General features: G+C 24.4%; 1 protein-coding gene across 5 annotated transcripts in view; it reads left to right on the top strand.

The window, feature by feature from the left end:
- LOC122498918 (sodium-coupled monocarboxylate transporter 1) overlaps window positions 1-24,541 on the top strand; it is a 178,055-nt gene that overhangs the window by 151,312 nt on the left and 2,202 nt on the right. For 4 of the 5 annotated variants that reach the window (XM_043606920.1, XM_043606916.1, XM_043606917.1 and 1 more), the window contains 4 exons: window positions 9,275-9,653; window positions 13,632-13,806; window positions 14,701-14,855; window positions 15,233-15,373. In XM_043606920.1, the coding sequence (XP_043462855.1) occupies window positions 9,298-9,653; window positions 13,632-13,806; window positions 14,701-14,855; window positions 15,233-15,373 (827 nt within the window). In that variant the 5' untranslated portion in view covers window positions 9,275-9,297. Of the gene's footprint in view, window positions 1-4,308; window positions 4,572-9,274; window positions 9,654-13,631; window positions 13,807-14,700; window positions 14,856-15,232; window positions 15,374-24,541 lie in introns of those variants that run through there. The other variant, XM_043606918.1, reaches the window with a different exon arrangement.

Genomic DNA, 24,541 nt, shown 5'->3' on the forward strand with positions numbered 1-24,541 from the left:
TGGGTTGAACATTGGTGTCCCATGCTGAACCAATATTGAGTGACAATGATATAAAGACTGCTTCAACTCTGGGTTACCCACGCTGGGCGTTCAAGACTCAATCAAGCTTCAACCCATCGTCAGCATTGGTCTTTCGCGCCCTACCTCTTTTTGTATATTCCCTGGAAATCCTTTTTTTAATTCTCTCTTTCTCTCTCTCTCTCTCTTCACTAGGTATATTTCTGTAACAACCTCTTTTTTTAAAAAGTACAATTTAAAAAGTAAATTTTTTTGGCAATTTTTTAAACTCTTGAATATTTTTTAAAAATTGCAGAAAAAATTTAAAACTTGTATACGTCTCATCTTTAATTTAAGACCAAAAAAGTTAAAAAAATTTATTCGGTTTATAAGATATCATTATGAACGTCCTAGCATTTTCAGTTAAAATCTGTACAAAATCGACTAATTCAATGCATTTCTCTAAAAATATGCTCGGACGTTTATAATGATATCTGTCGAACCGAATAAGATTTTTTAACTTTTTTGGTCTTAAGTTAAAGATGAGACTTTAAAATTTTATTTTAAAAATGTTTTTGTCAAATTTGTCGATTACTGAAACCTTTGTGTAAATTATTAAAATTTTCAGTTATATATCATTTATCGTAGAATTTTATAAGCCTTCGAATGGTATGTTTGTTAATTTTCCTTCCTGCCTGCGCCTTAAAATAAGACACAAAATATTCTCAACTAATAAAAATGCAAGTAATCTAATATAATTTTTTCTAAAAATAATTCATAATGAACTCTTTCAATAAATTGCAATAAAATATTCAAAAATAATTGCATAGGTGATGACTTATTTTTCTTTTTAAATGGTTTCCCTGAAATCTTTTCGCTTTCGGTATTCATTTTTATTTATACTTTCTTGATAAACTAATGACGTATACAAAGTTCTAGAAGAATTCAAAAAAGGCAATTAACTATAATCGTTATTTTGATGAGTATCGGTAATTTTCCTAAATGGAAAATCATAAACTTCAAAAGAGAAAAATCATTGATTAATATCTTTTTTTTTCAAGAAACTGATAGAAATTTATGTGGCAATTTTCGGAATTTTACAATTCATTGTTATCGAAGCGATTATTATATTTATTTATTATTAGTTTTTAATATTTTATTGATTCTTTACTATATTAATTATTTTTCTTCCAAAAATAAATAATTTTCTCTAAAACAGGTCAAAATAATTATTATTTACACGAACTTGTGTATAATTTGTAAAATTATTAATGTATTAAATTACTAATTTAATTATTATTGCCTTGATTAATAAATTAAAAATTATTAAAAACAAAATTGTTTCCAAAAAGTATTCTTCAACAAAATTCTATTCAACACAAGTAGAAAAATTGCTGAACATAAAGAAAATAATAAAAAACTATTTTTATTTCTTTTCTTGATTATATCTTCTTCTTTAGACAATTAATGTAAATTAGTTTCTTAATTTTATGACTTTAAATCAGTCAATCATTCTTTTTTCTTTCAAATCAGCAGCATAAAAAGTAAAACAATATTTTTTTTCAAATTATTATTTACTGCTATTATTATTTTTTTGCACTATTATATAATAATATACAATAATAGTAGTAATTTTAAAAAAATTCTTAAAATTGTAAACCGAACCTCCAAACTATTTGCATAAAAGTTATTTTCCTTTATACTAAAGATGATTTGAATAGAAATTAATTTTCTTTGTAATAAAAAATAAGTTAAAAAAGAAAAAAAAAGAATTTTGCAAAAACTTTAAAAAACGTGAAGAAAATTATTTTCTTGTATTTTTGTATTTTTTTCACTCTGAGAAGAAAAAGATAAAATAAAAAAAACAACTTCCTCAATACTTGACGTGGATACTAAAAATGACTTTCTATTTCATGGCCAAAAAAAGGTCCTGGGTGGTAGGAAAAGTTGTTAAACCTGAAAGGAGGAAAGATTGAAAAGAGCGATAATTTTGTTTTCTTATCAGAAATCTAAAGGTAATGCTTCTTTACAATCTTATGGTCTTTTCCGAGAAAAAGCATCAAAATGGAAAATTCTAAAATCCATGACCGTCAGAATGATAATGATAAACTTGCATTTTGTTTTCAGTTTTCTAATTAAATTTTAAGCACTGAAAAATCTGCGACAGGAGTTTTGCTTTCTAAATGACAAAAAAAAAATAAGAATCAAAATTGACGTAATTTTTTATAAATCACAGTATTAATAAATATCGAAAATATTTTTACTTATTATAACATAATTTTTTATTGCAAAATTTATTTTCGTATTTTTTAAAAATATTACATAACTAGGGGAGACTCTAAATAAATGTCCGGAGTTATGTGACATTCTGTTTATTTTTGTGGTGTCCATATTTAAAGTTTGTTTTCACCCTACTTTTGAAAATTTTTTTGTAAAAGAAAATATTAACTTTTAAGTTTTAAGTATATTTTTTGAATTTATTCTCATCGCGATTTTTTTAGGTCCTTATTTGGGTCCCCTAAAGAGATATACCTATCTCTTTATCATCTTTAGTCAGATTTTTTATATTTATTGTTAAAGCCAAAAATGCACTCTGGGGCGAAAAGTTAAATAATGGGTGGGACGAAATGTTAAATGTATTTTTACATGTTGTTTTAAAAATGTTTTTTACATTTTTCATTTTTTTGGGTTTATTTGTTTAAAAATTATTTATTTGACATTAGGCAAGTACTCTGTCAAAAAACAAGACCGTTCACGTTAAATAAACCAAAAAAAAAAATTTTTTTTTTTGAAATTTTAATTTATTAACTTTATAACTGTTCTAAAGCTTTTGTTAAATAAACACAGATCTTTTATTAACAAGATTACTTGTTTACGTATATACTTTAACTTATCTACTACTTAACACCTATCAGAAAATAGTTTTAGTAGGCTAGAAATAGAATTTAACATTTAGCCCCAGTCATTAAACATTTCGACCCAGCATGGGGCGAAAAGTTAAAAAAGCAAAATTTTCAAAAAAGGACAAAACATGTATTTTATGCGAAAATATCAGAAACTTTTTTATTGAAAGTTGTAGAGGACAAGTTGCCCTACAATACTGATCTATAAATATTTTCATCTAAGCGGATTATATTGTAAAAAAAATCATTTATGCAAAATTTAACCTTTCGCCCCAGTCTTCCCTATTATTTAACTTAAATATTAATGTAATACTACTTCAATATAATATTAACTTTTTGTTATTTATTTACTATTATGTGCTTTTTTATTTACAAAAATTAAGAGAACAAGTCCTTTCTTACGATTTGGTCCAATCTAGTGTTTATTAACCTAATTTTGAATGATTTGTTAAAATAATTAAAATTTTTTTTTTAAGTTAAAACATTAATAAGTTAACAATTTTCTATTTTTTTCAAGAATAAATTAATATTAAAATTAATAATGAAATTAATAATAATTATATTTAAAAATAAGATTTTTAAATTAAAAATACTTTTTGTCTTATTTTATTTAGGTAATAATTATACTTATTTCTTTTATTCTGAAATAAAAATTTTCGTTCTTGTATTAAAAGTAATAATCCTAAATTTTTTATAAAATTTTCAAATAATTATTCGTACTACAACAATGATTTTTTATTCAATTGTGAAATGAAGTGATGTAAAATATTAGAAAATGTCAAAGTTAATTTTAAATATTGTCACTTTCTTGAAAAAAATATTAAGAAAAAATAAAAAAAAGAAAAGTACCTACTATAAAGTTTTAAATAACAATTAATTATAAATTACAATTTTTTATTTATTTATTAAAAATAATTCATAAATTCAAGAAAAATTATGAAGAAAAAACTCGGTTTTGTTTTTCCTATATTTTTTTCCCAAAATTTTTGGGTGTAAAAAAAATTTCCTACTTGAATTTATTGTATACGTTGAAATTATCAGGTGCTCCAGGACCCTAGGTCGTGGATGCTGCAAGTCAGTAAATCACGAGTTCATTTAATCTTCCCTTCCCCCCTCTTCCGTCTTCTCCCTACTTTTGTTACTTATTAAAAAAAAAATAAAAATTGAAAAAAGTCATGTGTTTCAAAGACTTGAGCAACGTTAGATTATTGATAAGAAAAAGAGAATGAGAGGAAGAGAGAGAGAGCATACAAAATAATGACAATTTGCGCTATAAAGCAAAAAGCACGTGCTCTGCCGCTTTTTTCTTTCTCTTCATCTTTCTCACTCACAATAATCTTTCCATCCTTGTCCCACACAATCTGGGTCGTTAGCATAAGAACACCAAGTGCTTGAGCTCAGCTGTTAGTATACGCACTCTCACTCCAATCGTCGCGTCGTACCACACTGATCGTTTTGCTTTGCTCACTCATTCCGCTTATATCGAATTACATAACAAGACACGCGACACGCTACCGGTGTGTGTTTGTGAGAAATTGCAAAGTTTATAGAAAAGAAAAGTTTCATTTTTTTTCGGAAAATAAAAAATTCGTTTTTTGTTTTTGAATGTAAATAAAAAAGTTGGCTAGGAAAAAAATTCTAATAAGGGTTGAATTTAAATTAAATTATAAGGTAATGTTATATCATATTTTAAATTCAAAAAAAGTTTAAAATTATAATTGAAGTTTTAATATTTATTATTGAATATTAATGTTAAATATTTAATAATATAAAAATATTAAATTAATATTAATACAAAATTTCTCTTAATATTAAATACTATTAATAACTATACTGCCGTCCTTTTTATAAAAGACACTATCTACATTTTAGCTCAATCGGAGACATTGAAGGAAACGCGTTTGCATCTGGATCTCTTAATAAAATTTAAAATTTTGTAAACAAACTTATATTCTTGACTAATTCGGACACGCTCTTTTCATTGGTGCAAAAAAAATTATTAATTTTAATTATTTATTAATAAAACTGTAGATAGTGCACATTTTTTATCCGAAAATTATGGAGAATACATGAAAAGTGCACTATGTGGTAGATAGTACGTTTAAAATTGCTTTGTCGGTCCACTTTCCTGTTTAAAGCGTCACTATCTACATTATTTTCTAACACAATCCTTTATTTCTGTTATATTTTTATTATTATTTTATACTTTATTTTATTTATTATTATATTATATTTTTTAATTTTGAAAATACCGAACAAAAAATCACGAACAATAGAGGGGCTGATAGTAAAAATGGTTTAAAATAATAACGGGAGCAAAAGAGGAAACAAGTGACTTGAGAGCAAAAACGGGTTAAAATGATTATGTAATTTATTGATAAATTAATTATAATAATGCTTAAAAAATATTGTCAATAATAAAAAAACTTATTTTATTTGAATTATTATTTTGTAATTATTATAATTAATTTATCAGGAAATTACACAATCATTTTAATCTGTTTTTGCTTCTAAGTCCACTTTTGCTCCCGTTATTATTTTAAACCATTTTTACTATCAGCCCCTCAATACATAAATTTTATTTACTATTATCACTTTATTTTATTTGATTATTATGTTCTGCATTAAATTTTTATTAAATTAAATGTTAACTTTACAAAAAAAAATAATTAAAATTGTTTTTTAATTTGCATTAAAAATATTTGTTAATACAAAATAAAAGCTTTATTTGTAAATTATTTTATTATTTTTATTTTATTTTCATAATAAAACTTGTAGATAGTGCTCTCTCTGGGAGAAAGTTAACCAAAGTTCGAGAAAAATATGTACGAAAAACGTCACTATGTACATAGTTCTCTACTTTTGTGACTTTTGAGACCAGTTTACTGACTAACCTATGTACATAGTGCTCGTGAATCAGGATTTCAGGGATCAAGTGGGTTGAAAATCCTAAAAATTTTGTAGATAGGTCGGTTCCTTCTGCAGATAGTGACACTTTAAAAAATATTTCTCGAAAATCTCTGTAGATAGTTTAATTAACCGCTAATTATCTTCTAATCTAATTAAAATTTTCAATTACGAATACGACAATTAGATTCGTCTTTTCACTACGAATCCAACGGTATAAAAAACTCATTTTTCATAAAATATGTAGATAGTGCCTTTTTTAAACTGGACGGCAGTATATATTAATATTTTAATTAATATTAAATAACATTGTCTCGGAGTTATGGATAAAATCACAAAAATTATTAAATAATATTGTGACTAACAATAAATAAAAATAAACAATAATATTAAATAATAAAACCAAATAACCGAATCCAGGATTTTTATTACAAAAAAAATTTTTAAATAAAGGGTAAAAAAAGGAATATTATTAAATGTTATATTTATTTTATTTTTACAATAAAATTAAATTTTATTTAATTGTCAAATAAATGTATTAAGGCACATGCTTTGCACAAACTGTGACGTCATAATGGTTCAAATGCCCTTAAATAATACACAATTTATTTAGTAACTAGCTGTCGTACACGTCTTCGACGGATTTTAGTTTCTACCAATACATTTAACAGTGTGTCTACCAATCTGGAAAACAGGGAAATAGCTAGGAATTTGATTTAACCGGAAAAAAATAATAATTAGTTACCATTAACTATTTCAGTAGGAAAATATTACTATTTGAATCAGTGACCGACATTTTATTATCAAATTATTTTTAATTAATTCAAATGCAGAGAACAATATTTGTCAATTTTTTGTACTTTAATTATTGTATCAGAAATCAATAATCCCTACGTTACGACTGTTAAAATCTAAAATAAGATCTATATTAAATTGTAGGCTGAAAGTCGGGCTTAAATTTTGACTCGAGTCTGATTTCATAATTATATTACATCAATAAACATTAAAGTGAAAAGCAATTTTTTTAAAGCGAATTAATATAATAAAACTTTTTTTAATTTGATAAGAAAATTCCCGGTTTGGCAAATTCCTAGTGTTTCCCGGTTGGTAGACACCCTGTTAAATGTATTAATATTAGAAACAAAAACCCGTCAAATACGGGTACGACAACTAGTAATAATATTACTAGATTATATTATAATTAAGGAAGATTTCGACTATGAGACAGTTTACACCGTAAGCCTTAAATATAAGCCTCCGCGCGCATAAACGGATATTCCTCCAAGAGCATATATTTGCGCCTGCGCGAACACGTGGTCAAGGCAAACTCTTTCACAACACAGCTGCAGGCAAACACTTTGCGCAGACGCAAGTATATCCTCATGGAGGCATATCCGTTTATGCTCGCGGAGACTTATATTTAAGGCTTACGGTGTAAACTCCTTCTATATCAGCAATTAGTGACATCTATTAGACGTCAATCAATTATTCCGACATGGTTGTCGGTAAATAATTAGATTTTTGAATTTAATTTTTGATCTGAAAAAATAAGCTGCGTGAACGACTGCACTGTGCATCTGTGAGGACTCGAACCCCAGTTAATAGCTGCCTTTCGCGGGACTAACGCCTACCAATGCACCATGCCAACACAGTTCACGTTTCTTATACTCAGTATAAGTTTCTTATAAGAAACGTGAACGTCCAGGCTGTGTTGGCATGGTGCATTGGTAGGCGTTAGTCCCGCGAAAGGCAGCTATTAACTGGGGTTCGAGTCCTCACAGATGCACAGTGCAGTCGTTCACGCAGCTTATTTTTTCAGATCAAAAATTAAATTCAAAAATATAATTATTTACCGACAACCATATCGGAATAATTATCTTAAAAATAACACCTGACTCTAAACCAAAGAGTTCAATTGACGTCTAATAGATGTCACTAATTGCTGATATAGTCGAAATCTTCCTTAATTAAAATTCTTCATCAGCAAATAATTTCCTACATTAGATTATATTATAATCTATACTTATATGAACTTAAAAAAGACTATTTTCATAAAATAAGTAAATTTTTGTAGTCATTTGTAGATTTATGTATTTATGGTTAAAATCAAGTAAATTTAAATTTGATGAAAAAAGATAAACCGGGAAAAATTTGAACAAAGCCGGAAATTTTGTTAAACAAAAATAGACACCGTGTTTAACTTTTGTCTTTACATTGCTCAAAACATCTCTAAAAGTTAAATCTAGGATAAAAATAACAAAACTTTTTAACATCTAAGTTTTCTTCCTGCAATATAATTTTAATCATAAAAAATCTCCTTTTTCAATATTTCTGAAGTTCTTGCAATTAAAGAATATTGTATTATGCTAAAATGTAACGAAATAACATGTAATACTCAAGTACTATAGAAAATTTAAAAGCAATCCATGAAAAAATGTAAAATTTGGAAATTTTCGATTTTTTTTACGAATATTTATGGAATCTCTGATGTCCATAACAACTATTCATGACAAAATTTTGAAATTTTAAGCAATGAACAGACAGACGTCTGATTTTATTTATAAGGATTAAAAAAATTAGTCTCAACAAAATGCAGAAATGGTCTCTAATAAAAAAAAATCACAACATTGAAAAATGCGAGGGGGTAATTACAGATTAAAATGATGTACACTCTAATAAACTAAATTTTCCTGCTATTACGCGTATTATCCAGTATTACAGGGTATTACAGAATTATTACAGGGTATTATTGATTATTACAGAATATTATCTCTATATTATGTGGTATTACACTGATGTAATAATGCTCTCTTACACTGTATTACGTGACTATTATATGACTATTACGTGAGGAGCGTACACGCTAATACACAAGTTAATACCCCCTCGGAAAAATGTTACTTAAAAAAAATGTAAAAGAAAAATTTAAAAGAAAGTTTAGATTGAAGATTGAAAAAAAGGGGGAGAAAATTATTTCAAATAATACACAAGTTCTTTAATAATATTTAATCATTACTCTCAACATAAATAATAAAGACTTTTTTACAAGAAAGATCTGTAATAATCAAAAAGAGAAAAAAATTTGACAAATTGAAGAACTTTATTAAAAAAAAGTGTAAAAGAAAAATTTAAAAGAAACTAGGTTGAAGATGTAAAACAGAAAAGGGGGAAAAATTAAAGAGGAAATACATAATTTTTCTAATAATTAGTCTTTACAAAAATGCAGAAATGTCCCCTAATAAAAAAATTGCAAAATTGAGAAAAATTGTTTAAAAAAGTGTAAAAGTAAAATTTCAAAGAAAAATTAAACAAAACAAAAAAATTCGCAAAATTGAAAAATATTATTCAGGAAAAAAAGTGTGAAAGAAAAATTGACGAAAATGTTTAGATTGAAGATATAAAAAAAGGAAAATGGGAGAGAGAAAAAAATTGAGGAAGAAATAATTTTTTCTTTTCTTCTTTCGTAGACGGAACTTTTGCGTATCTACGGATGACAATGGGTACATCTTCTTTGATAGTGGACTATTTGGTTTTTGTGGCCTTCATTGCTGCCTCATTTGTAATACCCTTGTGGGGTAGATTTCGTGCGAGGAAAAAAGAGACGAAAGCTGATTATGTTTTTGCTACGGGAACTGTTTCAATGGGGGCAATGATGCTGTCAATTGCGAGAGGAACCCTTGGAGTAAGATCATTTTTGGGTTATCCTTCGGAACTTTATTTTAAAGGCAGTGCCATGTGGGAAACTTTATTTGGAATGCTTCTCGCATATCCCATTGTATGCTTTGTCTTTGTTCCCGTTTATTACAGTTTGGGAATCACGTCCGTTTATCAGTATTTAGACATGAGGTGAGTAAAAAATATTCATTTTATAATTTTTTCCCTTTATTTCTTTGATTTATTTGTTACATATAATTTTAATTTAGAAAAATTAGATTTATTTATTTTTTATAATTGTTTATAATAATAAAAACAACTATAACTATTTTTTATTTTTATTATTATTAGTATAATTCTAAACGATTATTTTTTTTCTTTGCTATTGTAAAATTTCTCTGCTTATGACGAACCCTAATTAGTTTTTTACTTAAATAGTTATTGCCTCATAAAAAATGGGCAATAACATTTTTTTGATTGTTTCCTTAAGATAAAAAATATTAATAAATGGTTAAGTAAAATAATTAAGTAAACGTTAATCAGCAATTATTTAGTTACAAATTATTTGGCGATTACTTCATTGCAAGTATGAAATTTAAAAAATATATTGACTAAATTTTTTTTTAAATTCATCATTCTAAGTATAATGCATGATAATTAAATAATTTAAATAATAAATTAAAAAAAACATTTTAAAATAATTAAATAATAATTACTAACTTATAGTAATAAAATAATAATTTTAAAATATATTGCAAAATTATGGTAAATATTAATAATAATAATAATAATACTACTAAAAATAACAATAATATTAAAATTACAAAAATATCAACTACTATTTATAACAATAATTTCAAAGTCACATGATTTTTTTTATTAATAAAAAAACCTTCAGGAGGGTAATTTCTTTTTGGAAAATATATAAAGTTTTTAACGATTTTTTTATCTCACGAGCCTAAAGAAATTATGTCATAAATATACAGATATATTTTTTTGCCAAGATAATTTGCATAACTATTAAAAAAATTTAATGGGTTACTTTTATACTCTATAAAAATTATGACTCAATTTGTGCGTAAGATATTTAATTTGTTAAAAAAAAGGATTGTACTCATTTATAATTAACATAATTATTATTTATTTGATGTAAGATGTTAAAGACAAAAGTCTCCATTCTCATTTAATAAGTCCATATATATTTCTTTTATTTTTCACAGTCAATCACATGACTTAAATGAACAAAGGTAGACGTTTCGACATCTCACGTATGTCATTATCAATACATCTGTAATATTAATTAATTTAATTTTTAACATTTTTTAGGTTATATATCCAAGAACGCGAACTTTACATTTACTTACAATGTTTAATTAATGTGTTTACACAGTACCTACCAAAATTATGAGTCCACCAATTTTCAAGGGAATGAAACAATATTTGAACACAAAATTTATGAAAACTAAAATTTTTTTCGGTATATGTTTTGGAAGATGATAATATTTTAAAAAGAATAAGACCTTACAGAAGTCATTTGGTCATTTTTTTATTTAGATATTTTTAAAAAATCGTAATTTTCAATGTTTTACAAAAATTTGAATAACTTCTAAAATGATGAACGTTTTTTAATGATCTTAAGCTTATTTTAAAGGTCATTTTCTACAGAATAAGAATTACTTATAGGCATTAACCTGTAATTTTTTTCTTTAAATAGCAGGACGTCAAAGTCAGACAAAAAAATTTTTTAAATTTGAAATAATCTTATTAAAAGAAAAATAATTTTTAAAATTCAAACATATTTTTTTTATTAAATTTTCATGAAAAATCTATACCATATCATATTTTATATATTTTCTAGAATAGTTTTTAGTAAAAAAAAATTATTTCAAATTTATTGAATTTTTTTTGCTGACCTTGACGTCCTGCTTATTCTAAGAAAAAAATGACAGGTTAATGCCTATAAGTAATTCTTATTCTGCAGAAAATGCCCTTTAAAATAAGCTTAAGATAATTAAAAAGCTTTCATTATTTTAGAAGTTATTTAAATTATTGAAACTGACGATTTTTTAAAAATATATAAAAAAAATACTGGCCAAATGACTTCTGTAAAGTCTTATTCTTTTCAAAATTTTATCATCTTTCAAAACAAATGCCGAAAAAAAATTTAGGTTTTCATAAATTTTATGTTAAAAAATTTTTTTCATTCCCTTGAAAATGGATGAACTCACAATTTTGTCCGGTACTGTATTAATTTGTGATAATATTTTTTATATAATCAATTATTCATTCTTCTAGTTAATAATAATAATTTTCATTAATATTTAAAGAATAGAACTAGTTAATTAATTTTTCATGTCAATTATTAAATTCCAGTGAATTAATATTATAATATTTAGTAGCTTAACAATAAGAAATAATTATTTCGGTGCAATACAATTTGCAAAAAAATTATTTTACGAGCTAACATAATTTCTTTTTTTTTATTTATTTAATTATTTGTCTATAAAATTATCGTTCGGCTACTTTTGTCTTACAACATTTCTATAGAAAAAAATTACAAAAAATAATTTTTTACAGCGAAATTGAATTATCTTTTTTGGGTTAAAAAAAACTTATTTATTATTATATCGTTTGTGAGTAAAAGGTTTATGTTCCATTTAAAATTTTAAAGGAAATTTTTCATTTTGTTCAACGAAATAAAATTTAACCCGGATTTCAAATGACCACTTGAAATTCCATATTTTTTTCACTGAATGTAAATCAAGTAGAGTATTGAATGCGCTTTGTTAAATTAGAGATCTTTCACAAAAGCTTTACGTTTGTGATTTTGATTTATCAGATATATATATATATATATATATTCTCCCTCATCGTAAAGTGATCACTTTATTATTTCAAAAACAGAAAATAATAAATTAAATGTGTAAAAAAAGTTTTGTAAATATTTTTTTTATATTTTTTTCAATAAAAAATTTTTATTTTACTTTTTATATACATTTTCACTGAAGTGAAGTATTTTTCAATTAGATACATATGAAAAATAAAATAATTACCTAACTGACTTAAATTGACAAAAAAAAAAATAATAAATACCAAAAAACATTTTTGATAATCGATAGAAAAATTCACTTTTTCAATATTAGTCTAAACTGATATCTTTACTGTTTTATTTATTTTTCTTTTTCGTCAGCAGTGTTATTGATATAAACAGAAATATAATCTCTGGAATATTTTACAATTTTACTAATATTTATTTTCTTTAAAACATAAAAGTTTATTTTTTTTATTATAATTAAAATATCAATTTTACCAATTTTTTCCTTCTTCAAAATTTCTTTATTTTATTTATTTATTATTTATGCAAACGGGACATGCTAAAAGTACAAAAGTTTTGTTATATATTGAAAGTAATTTGACATTTTTGTTGTATTTATTATTATTTTTCATTAATATATTGTTAGTGGAATATTTTCAATTTTTTTTTAGATGCGTATCCTTCTGTTTAATTATTATTATTATATTTTAATGTTATCGACGGTTTTTTTCCTCGGTTCATCAAATACATATTTCAATTTACAGCTGTTGTTGATAAAAAAAAAGAATACCGCTGTAAAGAAAAAAGTGTCATTTTAATAGTAATTTATATACTTCATACTTTGTTTTTTAAAAAGATAAAATAATAAAATTGAAAAATAATTATTTGCTTTATTAATACTTCAAAATATATACAAAATATACATTTAGTAGTGTCTTATTTAAATTTCTTTTCACATTTTTTTATTATTCAAGTTGAATAATTGCGAATAATAAAAAATTACAATAATGCAAGTATTATTATGTAAATCTTAATTAACTATTAATCATTAAAATTATATTTTTTTTGTAAAATTTTAATTTTTAATGATATCAAAGAAAATAAAAGACAAGCAGAAAAATAAATAAATAAATAAATAGCAAATTATATTTTCTAGGTAGTAACATTAATGTATTATTATACATTTATTATAAATTTTTTACGCTTATTATTATTATTATTATTATTATTTTTTTTACCATTATTATTTATTTATTATTTATTTTTAATAATACAAAATATAATTTATAAAAACTTATAACTAATTGATATGTAATAGTATTTTTTATTTAATAAATATTTTTTTCTTTTTTTAGATTTAATTCGAAACTGGTGCGATGTCTTGCAAGCTTTTCCTACGTTATTAGAAGTTTGTTGAATCTTTCAGTTATAGTATTCACGCCATGTGTCGCATTGTATACTTTGATAGGCTTGCCATATTGGGCTAGTATTATTGGAATAACTTCAATTTCCGTTGCCTTCACTTTAATGGTGAGTTGAAAAACAATATTAATTTATTACTTAGGTAATTCTTATTTCCATTAATTAAAAAATGATTGTTTATTATTAATTTAAATATTTTTTAGTCATTGCAATAAAATAAGTAGTTCTTAAAAGTTGACAAAAAAAAATTGAAAAAATGAAAATTAAAATTAAAAAAAAGTAAATTGAAATTGAAAAATATTACTATTATTAATTTAAAGTCTTTTAAATAGAAAAGAAATACAGTTAGTATTAAATAAAATTTAAAATGCCATCAATACTGTTTTAAAATAGTCGTAAAATTCACGAAACATTTCATTTGTTCTTTGTTGCAATATAAAATTTTACGATTTGAGTCTATAATAAAATTTTTAAAACACTTTTCATCTCTTTTTTGTTATTTTCCTTTTTCATTAAGTTTGCAATTAAGTTCATTAAAATCCAAAGAAATAGAAAAAAATCTTGTAATAAGATTGGTTTTGTTTACAAGAAAAAAATAAAAAAAGAGAATTTTCTTCAATGATAAAAACTATTTTTAAACAGATATTGTATTCTTTTATAATTTTATTTGTTTGTTTTATTTCCTCTTGGAGCTGTATTTTTTCAATGATTAAAAATTTGTTGGCAAGAATAACGATGTTTGTATTTTTTTGTATTTCCAAAAAAGGGTGGTTTTTTAGTTAATAATTTTTAATTACATTACTAATTAATCAACTAATTTCAATAATTTAATTTTTTCTACAAATAATAATTCGATTCTTTTATTTTCCTTTTTTTTAATACAAAAGGTGGTTTTTCAGTTAATGAATTTTAAATAAATAATTAATTAATTTTAGTTTTTAATTATATTTTTAATTTACTTTTCGACTAAAAATAATAATTTTTTTTTGTTTTTTAAAAAAGGGTGGTTTGAAAGCTGCCATAACGTCTGATGTCATCCAAGGGTTGACAATGATGATTGTGTCGATAGTGATTGTAATTCACGGGACTATTGATGTTGGAGGTGTAGGAACTGTTTATAATATAACCAAAGAACGAGGACGACTTAATTTTTTCAAGTAAGTAAATTTGTTTCAGTACCAAATGTTTTTTTAAAATTATATTTACTGAATAAAAAAAGAAAAAAATACAATTAATATGTTTAGTAATTTTTTTTACTTACATTCCGATAGAAAAAAAATTATTTTTATGAAATAGAAAATAGAATAAAATAAAAACTGATACATAAAATAAAAAAAGGATTGAATTTTTTTTTCTTTTTAAAAGTGAAAAATCTAGCATTTTTTATTAATGAAGATATAAATAATTATTCCATTTAAATTGAAAATTTTTCCCCATAAAAGGGGGCGAAAAGTAAATAAAAAAATCTAAATTGAATAAATCAATGAAATCAGGAAGTCAACGATTAAAAAAAATTTCTTTGTCAATATTATAGTTTTGATATGGATCCAACAATTCGAGTTACGACAGTCTCGGCAACGCTTGGACAGCTTTTCATGAGCTTGTCAATCTTTGGATGTCAACAAAATTTTGTGCAAAGATACTGCAGTATGGGTAGTCGTGGCAAGGTTGTCAAGTACGTAAATATTTATATTTTAAATATAATCTTTCGAACGAGAATTTAAAAATAGTTTTATATATGCTAATTGTTGCAATATATTTAAAATCCTATATTGTTTACTCATTTCTCATCGATGAATCATTAGATTAATCATCAATCATTAATTAATTCTTCATTCTCTTACAATTCTTTCCTATTCACACTACGTTTGAGATATTTCTGAAATTTCTATATAAATTAATTTTTCTTTTAACTGAGTTTTTCCCTTCTGAAAATTCGATTTATTGTTTCGAAAGAAAAATAATTTAATTTGTTTCGAAAGAAACATTGATTTTCTTTATTAACGAAAATAAATTGATTTTATTTGAACAAAAGGGTATAATTAAGTTTTTTGAAATCAAATTGTCTTATATCATTTTTTCCTTATTTGAAAGAAATTTTTGTGGCTTGAAAATTATTCTTGTTTAAAATGTGATGGGAAATTATTTTTAGAAATAAACCACAGGAAAAAAAAGTCTGACTACGTTTACACCTTAAATTCAGCCCATGTATTTCACATAAGTCTGTCCTTGTTTAATGGGGCTGACACCGTTTACACCTTAAATTCAGCCTCGAAAACAGGCTGAAAGTAAAACTTTTTTTTAGTGTGACATTTTGAATAATCCCGAGTCGAAATTTAAGCCCTACTTTCACCCTGAATTTTCAGGGTCTATTGAGTGTTAGGAGTAGTAAAGTAGGGTCTAATTCTAATACGATTAGACCCTACTTTGACTCCCAAAACAGGCGGAAATTTGCCAATCTTCCATTTGGAGAAGCAAAGGAGGGTCTACTTCTAAGAAACCTATACCGTACTTTTAAACCTCGTAGACCCTACTTTCATACTCCTAGACCCTACATTCTAAAAGAAAATTTTGAATTATTTTTTAATGCATTTTACTCATCCCAAGTGCTTCATTTGAATCTGAGCAAATCTTCAAATTTTTCTTTTTCTAATTGTAGGGTCTAGGAGTATGAAAATAGGGTCTACGAAGTATAAAAGTACGGTATAGGTTTCTTAGAAGTAGACCCTCCTTTGCTTCTCCAAATAGAAGATTGGCAAATTTTAGCCTGTTTTGGGAGTCAAAGGAGGGTCTAGTTTTTAAAAATTGTATTGAAATCAGACCCTACTTTACGACTGCTAAACCTGAATAAGCCCTACATTTTCAGAGGCTAAGTAGGGTCTAAATTTCGACTCGGGATATACCTTGACTGGTGGGGAAAATTTATACGATTAGATTTAAAAGGTTAGGATTGACTTTTGGTTTTCTGGGAAATTTGGAAAATGTTTATATTTCAAAATTTGAGAAACGTTTCGTTGTTCTATTCTCTTGTTCTTAAAATAAAATTAGTGATGTAATTTTCTTATTTATTGATATTCGTCTGTGAATGTTTTCACTGTTTTTTTGATTCAGTGCCAAATGAACATTTTTTAGAAAATTTTGATACTTTTGTCCATTTATGACAAAAAAATTTTCTTTTGATTTGATTTTTTATTTATATATACCTTTTTAAAATAGGTTTCTCAGTCAATTTTTGCCTCTATTTATTTTTATTTCTCTAAATTTTACTTGTTTCGAATGAAAAGGAAGGAATAATTTTTTGAAAATTACAAATTTTATGATACTTGTTTGCGACATTAGAAGAATTATTGACAAATTTTGAATAATTTAAATTTGTTTCTATTACTTATAATAGAAAATTTCAAATAGTCTAACCGAAACTTATTTTTACTACTCATTTAAATTTTAAAAAGTTAAAACTACTTGTCTGACTGAAACATACTTTTCCTACTAATAAAAATTACAATGTAAAATATAGAGACCTTATGTCTGACCTTTAATATTTTTTACTACTTTCATCAAAGTTGAAGAAAATTTCATAAATCTTAAAAAAGAGTACAAATTAAAAAGCGTCCGACTGAAAATTTTATTTACTACTACCCAGAAATTGTTGTTTATTGGAAAATAATTTGTACCATCATAATTAAAATTACAAAAATTCACATAAATTAAGCGAAGATTTTTTACTAATTCAAAAAATCAACAGCAAACAGAAAATTTATTTAACAACTAAAACTTACTTCAAACAAATTAAAAAGAAAACTTTAAAATGAATTTTTAAACCCAATAATTTGTTTTAATTTTTTTTGTTTTTAATTTTTTTATATTGGTTCTAATTATAAAGCTAAAACTTACTTTAAGGACATTTGAAACATTATGATGTCACAGTTTGTGCCAAGCATGTTTTAAAGCTGTGACGTCACTATGGTTCAAATGCCCTTAACGTATGAAATAAATATCAAAACTATATTTATTTTTTTATTTTAATAATATACATAATAATAATTTGCTATTCCGTGAACAGAAAGTGTCGTCTTTTGTTTTTCTATAGTAATTAATGTTTTGATTGATAGAAATTTTGGTTATGAGTATTCCCATATGTGTGATAACCACTTGATGCAAAGAAATTTTTTTACAAATAAAAGAAAAATGATCAAGACATTCCTCTATTCAACTGATGTTAAAAATGGTAAATACATGTAATTTTTTCAAGAATTCTCTATATTATTTTTTTAATTCTTATAAATTTAATGAAATTCTCAAACTTGGCATTGATAAAAAGTTTAAATTCTAACATCGAACAATTTTATTACAATATTATTCAATTAGTGAACTGAATTTTATTTGCCACTTTTGTTTGACAAAAATAAATTGATTAAAGACACTTAAATTTTGAAGTTTAAATATTTAGTATGTTTTTTAGATTAAAATAGTGTTTTTCAATTAAATCTTTACAATTTTTATTTCTTTTGGTAAATTCAGTCTCCTATAAAATGATAATTCAATAAACTTAAAAAAAAATTCCGCATTTTTTACATTTTTTGATACTCTTGCCATTCCGGCTACGCAGAATCAGGTACTTTATTTATTTCAGAAAAAATAATACTTATAAATTCTATTAAACATTTCTTTCCTTCAATTATCAACATTTCAATGTATTCAATATATTTTTCGGATGAATACTAACAATTATTAGGGTAGGCGAACACTATTTTAAAAAAAAAGTATTTTCTACACCTTTTTGTCTAAAAAGGCGATTTCTAATTAAATCTGTTTTCTGAAAAAAGTTTTTATAAAAAGTTATAATTTCTAATGTTTATTTTCCTAAAATTTCTAAAATTCCATAATTTTGATAAAAATTAGAAAATTGTTTAAAAATAAAGATTAAATTTTCTGTTTCTCAATTACAATTCTGTTTACAAAATTATAAGTTTCTTTTTGAAAATGAAGAAAATTTTTTATAAAATTACTATTTCTTATCACAATTTGTTAACAAAATTCTATTCTTCTTTGAAAAAAAATAATTTGCATCATTTTTACATTTAAATTTCCAAAGTTAATATATTTATAAAAAAATTTTTTAGATATTTTTAAATATCATTAGGGAAAAAATCCCTATAATTTGTTAATTACGATTTTTAACTAGATTATTTAAAATTTTTGTTAAGTAATTTGCATAATTTCTATTTTTTATTATAATTTTTTAACGAAATATCAAGTATTTTTTTAAAGAATTAACAAATTTTCGTAAATTTTATTTTTTAATCATATGTACTTATTGATCGTGATTACTGTTACAGATGAATCGATAAATATTAATTAATTAAACAAATTTATTAATTAAACAAAATTTAATTATACTATATTAAAATCTACATTGACTTATTCAACAAAGACAGAACTTTAACTGATTCATCCAAGAATAACTTAGGTACTCTTCGTGAAAATGTAATAAAATAATTCATTAATTTAAAATAAAGGTAGTGGATTCTTTTCTTAAGTCCACTATTATTCAGCGGCTCCGATTAGACGGTATTTATAATGAAAATAAAGGAAGGAAAATATTTTGTAATAGGTGTAAGATTTCAATGATACGCTATTCCATTTAGTTAAAATAATATATGATTTATTATTAACAATTGTATATATTTAAACCACATGACAATTTTAATTTTATATGCTTGTTATCAATTATATAAAAAAACAATAATCTATTCTTTTGCACAATATCATGTAGTATCAAAATGAATGTGTAATTGTATAAATTGTGTGCTGTGATGGACAATATTAAATCAACTCACCAAAACAATTTCATTTCATTCAACTTATTTCAGAAAAGTATCTTATTACTTCCTCAGGTGGAATGTTTAGTATACACCTGTTTTGAGACAAGTATTTCTGTACTCCAATTTTATTTCCTTGGTCACTTTTTTATTTTCAATAATAATCCTCATATATATTTATACTATTTGAAAACTCACGATGAAATAAATTCCTTTTTCTTTTTCACTGATTCGATACAATTGAATAAATATTCAAAACTCGGGGTCACCGGACTTAAACTTTATTCAATTGATCTATTTTACTTTTTGTTTAAATACACCCCAGCAAACACGTTATATAAGTATTCTATAACAGTGAGGTTACAGTGTTATAGAACATTTGTTCCTAACTAGTTATAGATCTGTGATAGAACCTGATTGTAACAGAGTTCTAGAACATAGTTACAAGTTAGTTACAGAATAGTTCTGTATTATGCTTATGTCACAGTTCTATCACAATGTGATGTAAGAGTTACATAACTTTAATGTCGCAAATTTTCTGTAACTGTTGTTCCAACCTTGTTCTATAACTGTGTATGAACATTGTTGTGTAATTGGTCTAAACATCTGTTGCAATGCAGTTCTGTAATATACAGTTTAACATTGTCCGAACAATGTTAAACTCTTCTAACAAATTTGGTGTAGTTCATATTATTTTTAATATAATATAATATAATTCGTAATAATTTATAAAAAATACCTATACGGGTGATTCTTCATTAAGTGGTCACTTTCGCTTCCCCTCTGTTTCCTATTTAATAACTTGAAAAATTGTTATCTAATCTACTTCAAACTTTTGCATAATTAATCTTCAATATGTTTTTTAGTAATATCATAATCGAAAAAATTTTTTTAATTAAAACAAAAGTTGTAATTCAATTGCAAATGTTCAAAAAATGCACATTTGTCGTTTCTCCACACATGAATCATGAAGTTTAATATGTTTTATTTTGCACAAACTTTATTTTAAACGTTTTTTTATTTATTCTATTCGAAAGTTCATCTCAAAAACTAAGTTTTAGTGTGTCGTTTTCTAATTTCCATTAAAAAATCTGTGTAAAAATATTTTTTTAATATTTTCCCCAATCTTTTTTTATTTAGAACTGGAGTTTACAATTTCATTGATTTTCATTAATTTTATTCCCTTTTTTAGTGCGATTTTATTTGCCATTAATATTATTAAGTTAATAAGTTGTATTTATGTTAAATTTGCAAAAAGAAATATAATTTTTAAATTTAAAACTACAAAAGTTACTATTATTTTATAGCGTATTTTAATGGTATGTAACTCCATACCCGACAAAATTGCCGAATTCTAAATGTATAAAAAAAATAAAAATAATAGTGATTTAGAGTAAGCAAATCTCTTTAATAATCTGCAAAAATTGTTTATTTTTATGACTTTTTACGGTTTCAATGAATTTTTTTCTTTGATTTGTAAACTCCAGTTCCTGTAAACTCCAGTTCCTAATTTCGTTTCGCGTAATGGAAGTGTTTTGTTTTCTTGAATAAATATTATTAACCTCGATTAACCTGTATCAAAACAAGTAATTTCAATAACAGGTATGAGTAAAAATATTATTTATTTATTTATTAAAGCAGTTTAAAGTAATTATTTGCTTATTTACACTATTTATAATTATTCACAGTCGAAAATTAACTTTTTCAAATAAATTATTTAACCTTTAAATTACAAATTTTTAAATTGTTTGTATATAAAACTAAAGAAAGAATTAAACTCAAATATCTATAAAATAATCATTTTCAAGCTTTATTAAAAAGATCTAAATAAAAAATTTCCAAAAAATTTAATTAAAAAAGAAAATTTTAACATATTCAAAAGTTACCACTTTGTAGAGAATCACTCATATAGTAATTATTGACAACAAATTGCTTTCTTATTTCTTTTATACTACTATCAGTAGCATTTTTTACTCTATCTTTAAATTTTCTTCAGTTTTATTATTCTTCTAGTGACTATTTAAACAATATTATTATGTATAAAAGTCTCATAAATGTTTTAAAGGTGCATGTAATGTAATCGAGAATGTAATTATTCGTTAATTGTTTGACATTATTATTATTCGTAATAGCAAATTTTTTTGATAAATTAATTTCACAAAGAATTTTGTAAAATCTATTTATATTTAAATGAAAAATTATAGAATATAAATTTGTTATAAAAATGTAGAAATTTCATTAATTAAGCATAAATTTATTGCTTTAATCTTTCATTTAAAAAGTAATTTTTAAGCCTTTCCTTATGCTTGTAACTTTGAAAATTTACAATTTTCAATTAACATTATTAAATATAATGTATATTATACATAACATAATTATACTATTGTTGCAAATACAGTATCCTTTTTCAAGTTACAAAGCACACTTTCATAGTTCCTTCGTTATATATGTAAATTCTAAACTTCCTTTCATGAGCCTCCGTGGCGCAGTTGGTAGAGCGTTTGATTTATAATCCACTCCTAGCTGCGTCTTGCGTTCGAGACCTCGTGGTTGTAAATATTTAAATAAATAGCAAAACAAATTTTCTTCGACATGTATAAATATTCCGGGTATGTATGACATGCGAGAACAGCGTGGAATATTTTTTTAATTTTAATTAAAATATTTTTTAATGACAGATATGAGTAACAGAAATTTGTAACTGTTCTAGAACTGTGACAAGTATCTTCGTCACCATGTTACAGATCTGTTACTTAACTGTGACAACCTTCTGACTACGACATTTTGCGTACCCAGTGAGTCCCCTGTGAGTCACCAGTTACATCACATGTTCTTCAATTATTTGTCACAGTTCTGTAACAGATCTGTAACAGTGTTTGCTGGGACTATATTTTTAATAATTAATCACTTTAAATTGTAATGCAAATTACGTTTTATCAAAATAATGAACAAAACAAAATCAAAATATCAAATCGAAAAATAAAATATCGCAGAAACTTCACAAAATATATATATTATTTTATATAATCAAAAAAAAAACTCTCAATTCCCGAGAGCAACAAAGTAAATATGCACAACTTTGTTGCGGGAGGAACCAAGTCAAACTCAATCGTTAATCGGCTCAAGTCTTGGATCACACCCTGAATTTCGTTAAATTATGAATAGTGGGGATACTATTACACATAGCTCATTGAACTTCTTGTTGCGAGGCAAGCTTTTCGCAAGCTTGCAAATTCCTTAAATGGCATGACATGAGTTCAATGATTTCTCACCACAGTAGTTTCACTTGCATGTGTCTTTTATTTAAAATATTTGACATCAATACATCTGAGTTTTTCGATGAAAAACAAGCTCTTTGGAAACTGTAATGAAATTCATTTTGAAATATGGGTGTTGTCCGTGACTTTCGCAATAATTTTATAAAATTGACATATCTAAATAATAATGAAACCAAGGAAGTTTAATGAGAGTTACTAATTTAATAGAATTGAAATTAATAATCTTGGAACGATGATAGGTTGTTTTGTCTGCCCTTTTAGTTGTACTTAACCTAATTACAAGATTCCCAATTTTAATGAAGCTATATAATATAAATAATTTTTAATTAATAAAAAAATTAAAAATAGTTACGAAGTCATACGTAACAATTACAAAAATAGAATATTGTTAGAAAAAAGAAAAATTTTGAAAATTACCTTTATTAGAAAAATAAATTTTTAGAAAATTAGCTTTATTAGAAGACAGAAAATTTCAAAATCACCTTTATTAGAAAAAAGTTTTTTAGAAATTCACCTTTATTAGAAAAAAAAATTTTAGAAAATACGATTTAGAAAAACTATACCTTAACCATTATTAGAAACATAAGAATGAAAATTAAAATACTTGCAGAAATTATAATTTAAATCTTTTGAGTTTGAATTTTATTACATTTATATGAGCTTAAAAAATGTTTGAGGGATTTCATGAGAAAATTACATGTATAAAAATTACATTTGAAACTTGAGTTGAGTAGAGGCATGTTTTTTCACTTGGTAATATTATATTTATTTTAATAACAGAAGCCATTAAAAAATCGCAAAAGGATCCAAGGCAAGAAAAGTAGTAATTTTGATTTTTCGAGGATTTTCTAAAAATCTCGGTATTTAAACTAAATTATAATTTCCACCCCTTGGAAGCAATTTTTTTCATTTGCTAATTATTTATTTTAATGTTAGAAGTCATTAAAAAATTTTGCAAGAAGATCGAAAGCGGGGAAAGCAGTGATTTTGATTTATTTTATATTTTTGGATTTCTGAAAAATCCGTGACAAAAAATAAAAATCACTGCTTTCCCCGCCTTCGATCTTCTTGCAATTTTTTTAAATGGCTTCTGAGGTGTGGAAATGATAATATAGTTGAAATACCGAGATTTTTTAAAAAATCTTAACTATTGTAAACATGCAAGAATATAAATTAAAATTATTAAATTTTTTCTGAATTCTTCGAATCATTCACGCGCGCATCGCGCGCGTAGGACTTTGCTAGTTATATTAATAAACTACAAAACATAAATATTAATTATATTTCCCTTTTTTTAACCCTAGAAGGAGTATGTGAATTTACTCACCCTCTAAGGAGTAACTGGGGTGTTCCGACATCCCACGCTTTAAACTTGTTTTATAAGGTTTCTATTTGATATATAATCCCGAGTCAAAATTTAGACCCTCTTTTGACCCTCTTTTTTCAAACTTCTTTTGAACCTGAAAACGATGCAGAAAAATCCATATTCCGATGTTTAGAGGTTGAAAAGAGGATTTCAAATTTTTGTGAAATTTAAATTTTTTAAATTTCTATCTATTGTAATAGATTTATTGAAATCATTCAAAAACTATTATTTGCATCTTCTATATAGGGCAATTAAAATATAACTCTGTGAAAAAAATCCCAATTTTAGTTTTCGAAATATTTTTAAAAATCTTTTTTCGGACCTCTTTTAAGCCTTCTTACTTCTCTTTTCAACCTCTTTTGAACCTCTAATATAGT

This window comes from Leptopilina heterotoma, unplaced genomic scaffold, assembly GCF_015476425.1.
Source record: "Leptopilina heterotoma isolate Lh14 unplaced genomic scaffold, ASM1547642v1 Lhet_161, whole genome shotgun sequence".
Taxonomy (NCBI): domain Eukaryota; kingdom Metazoa; phylum Arthropoda; class Insecta; order Hymenoptera; family Figitidae; genus Leptopilina; species Leptopilina heterotoma.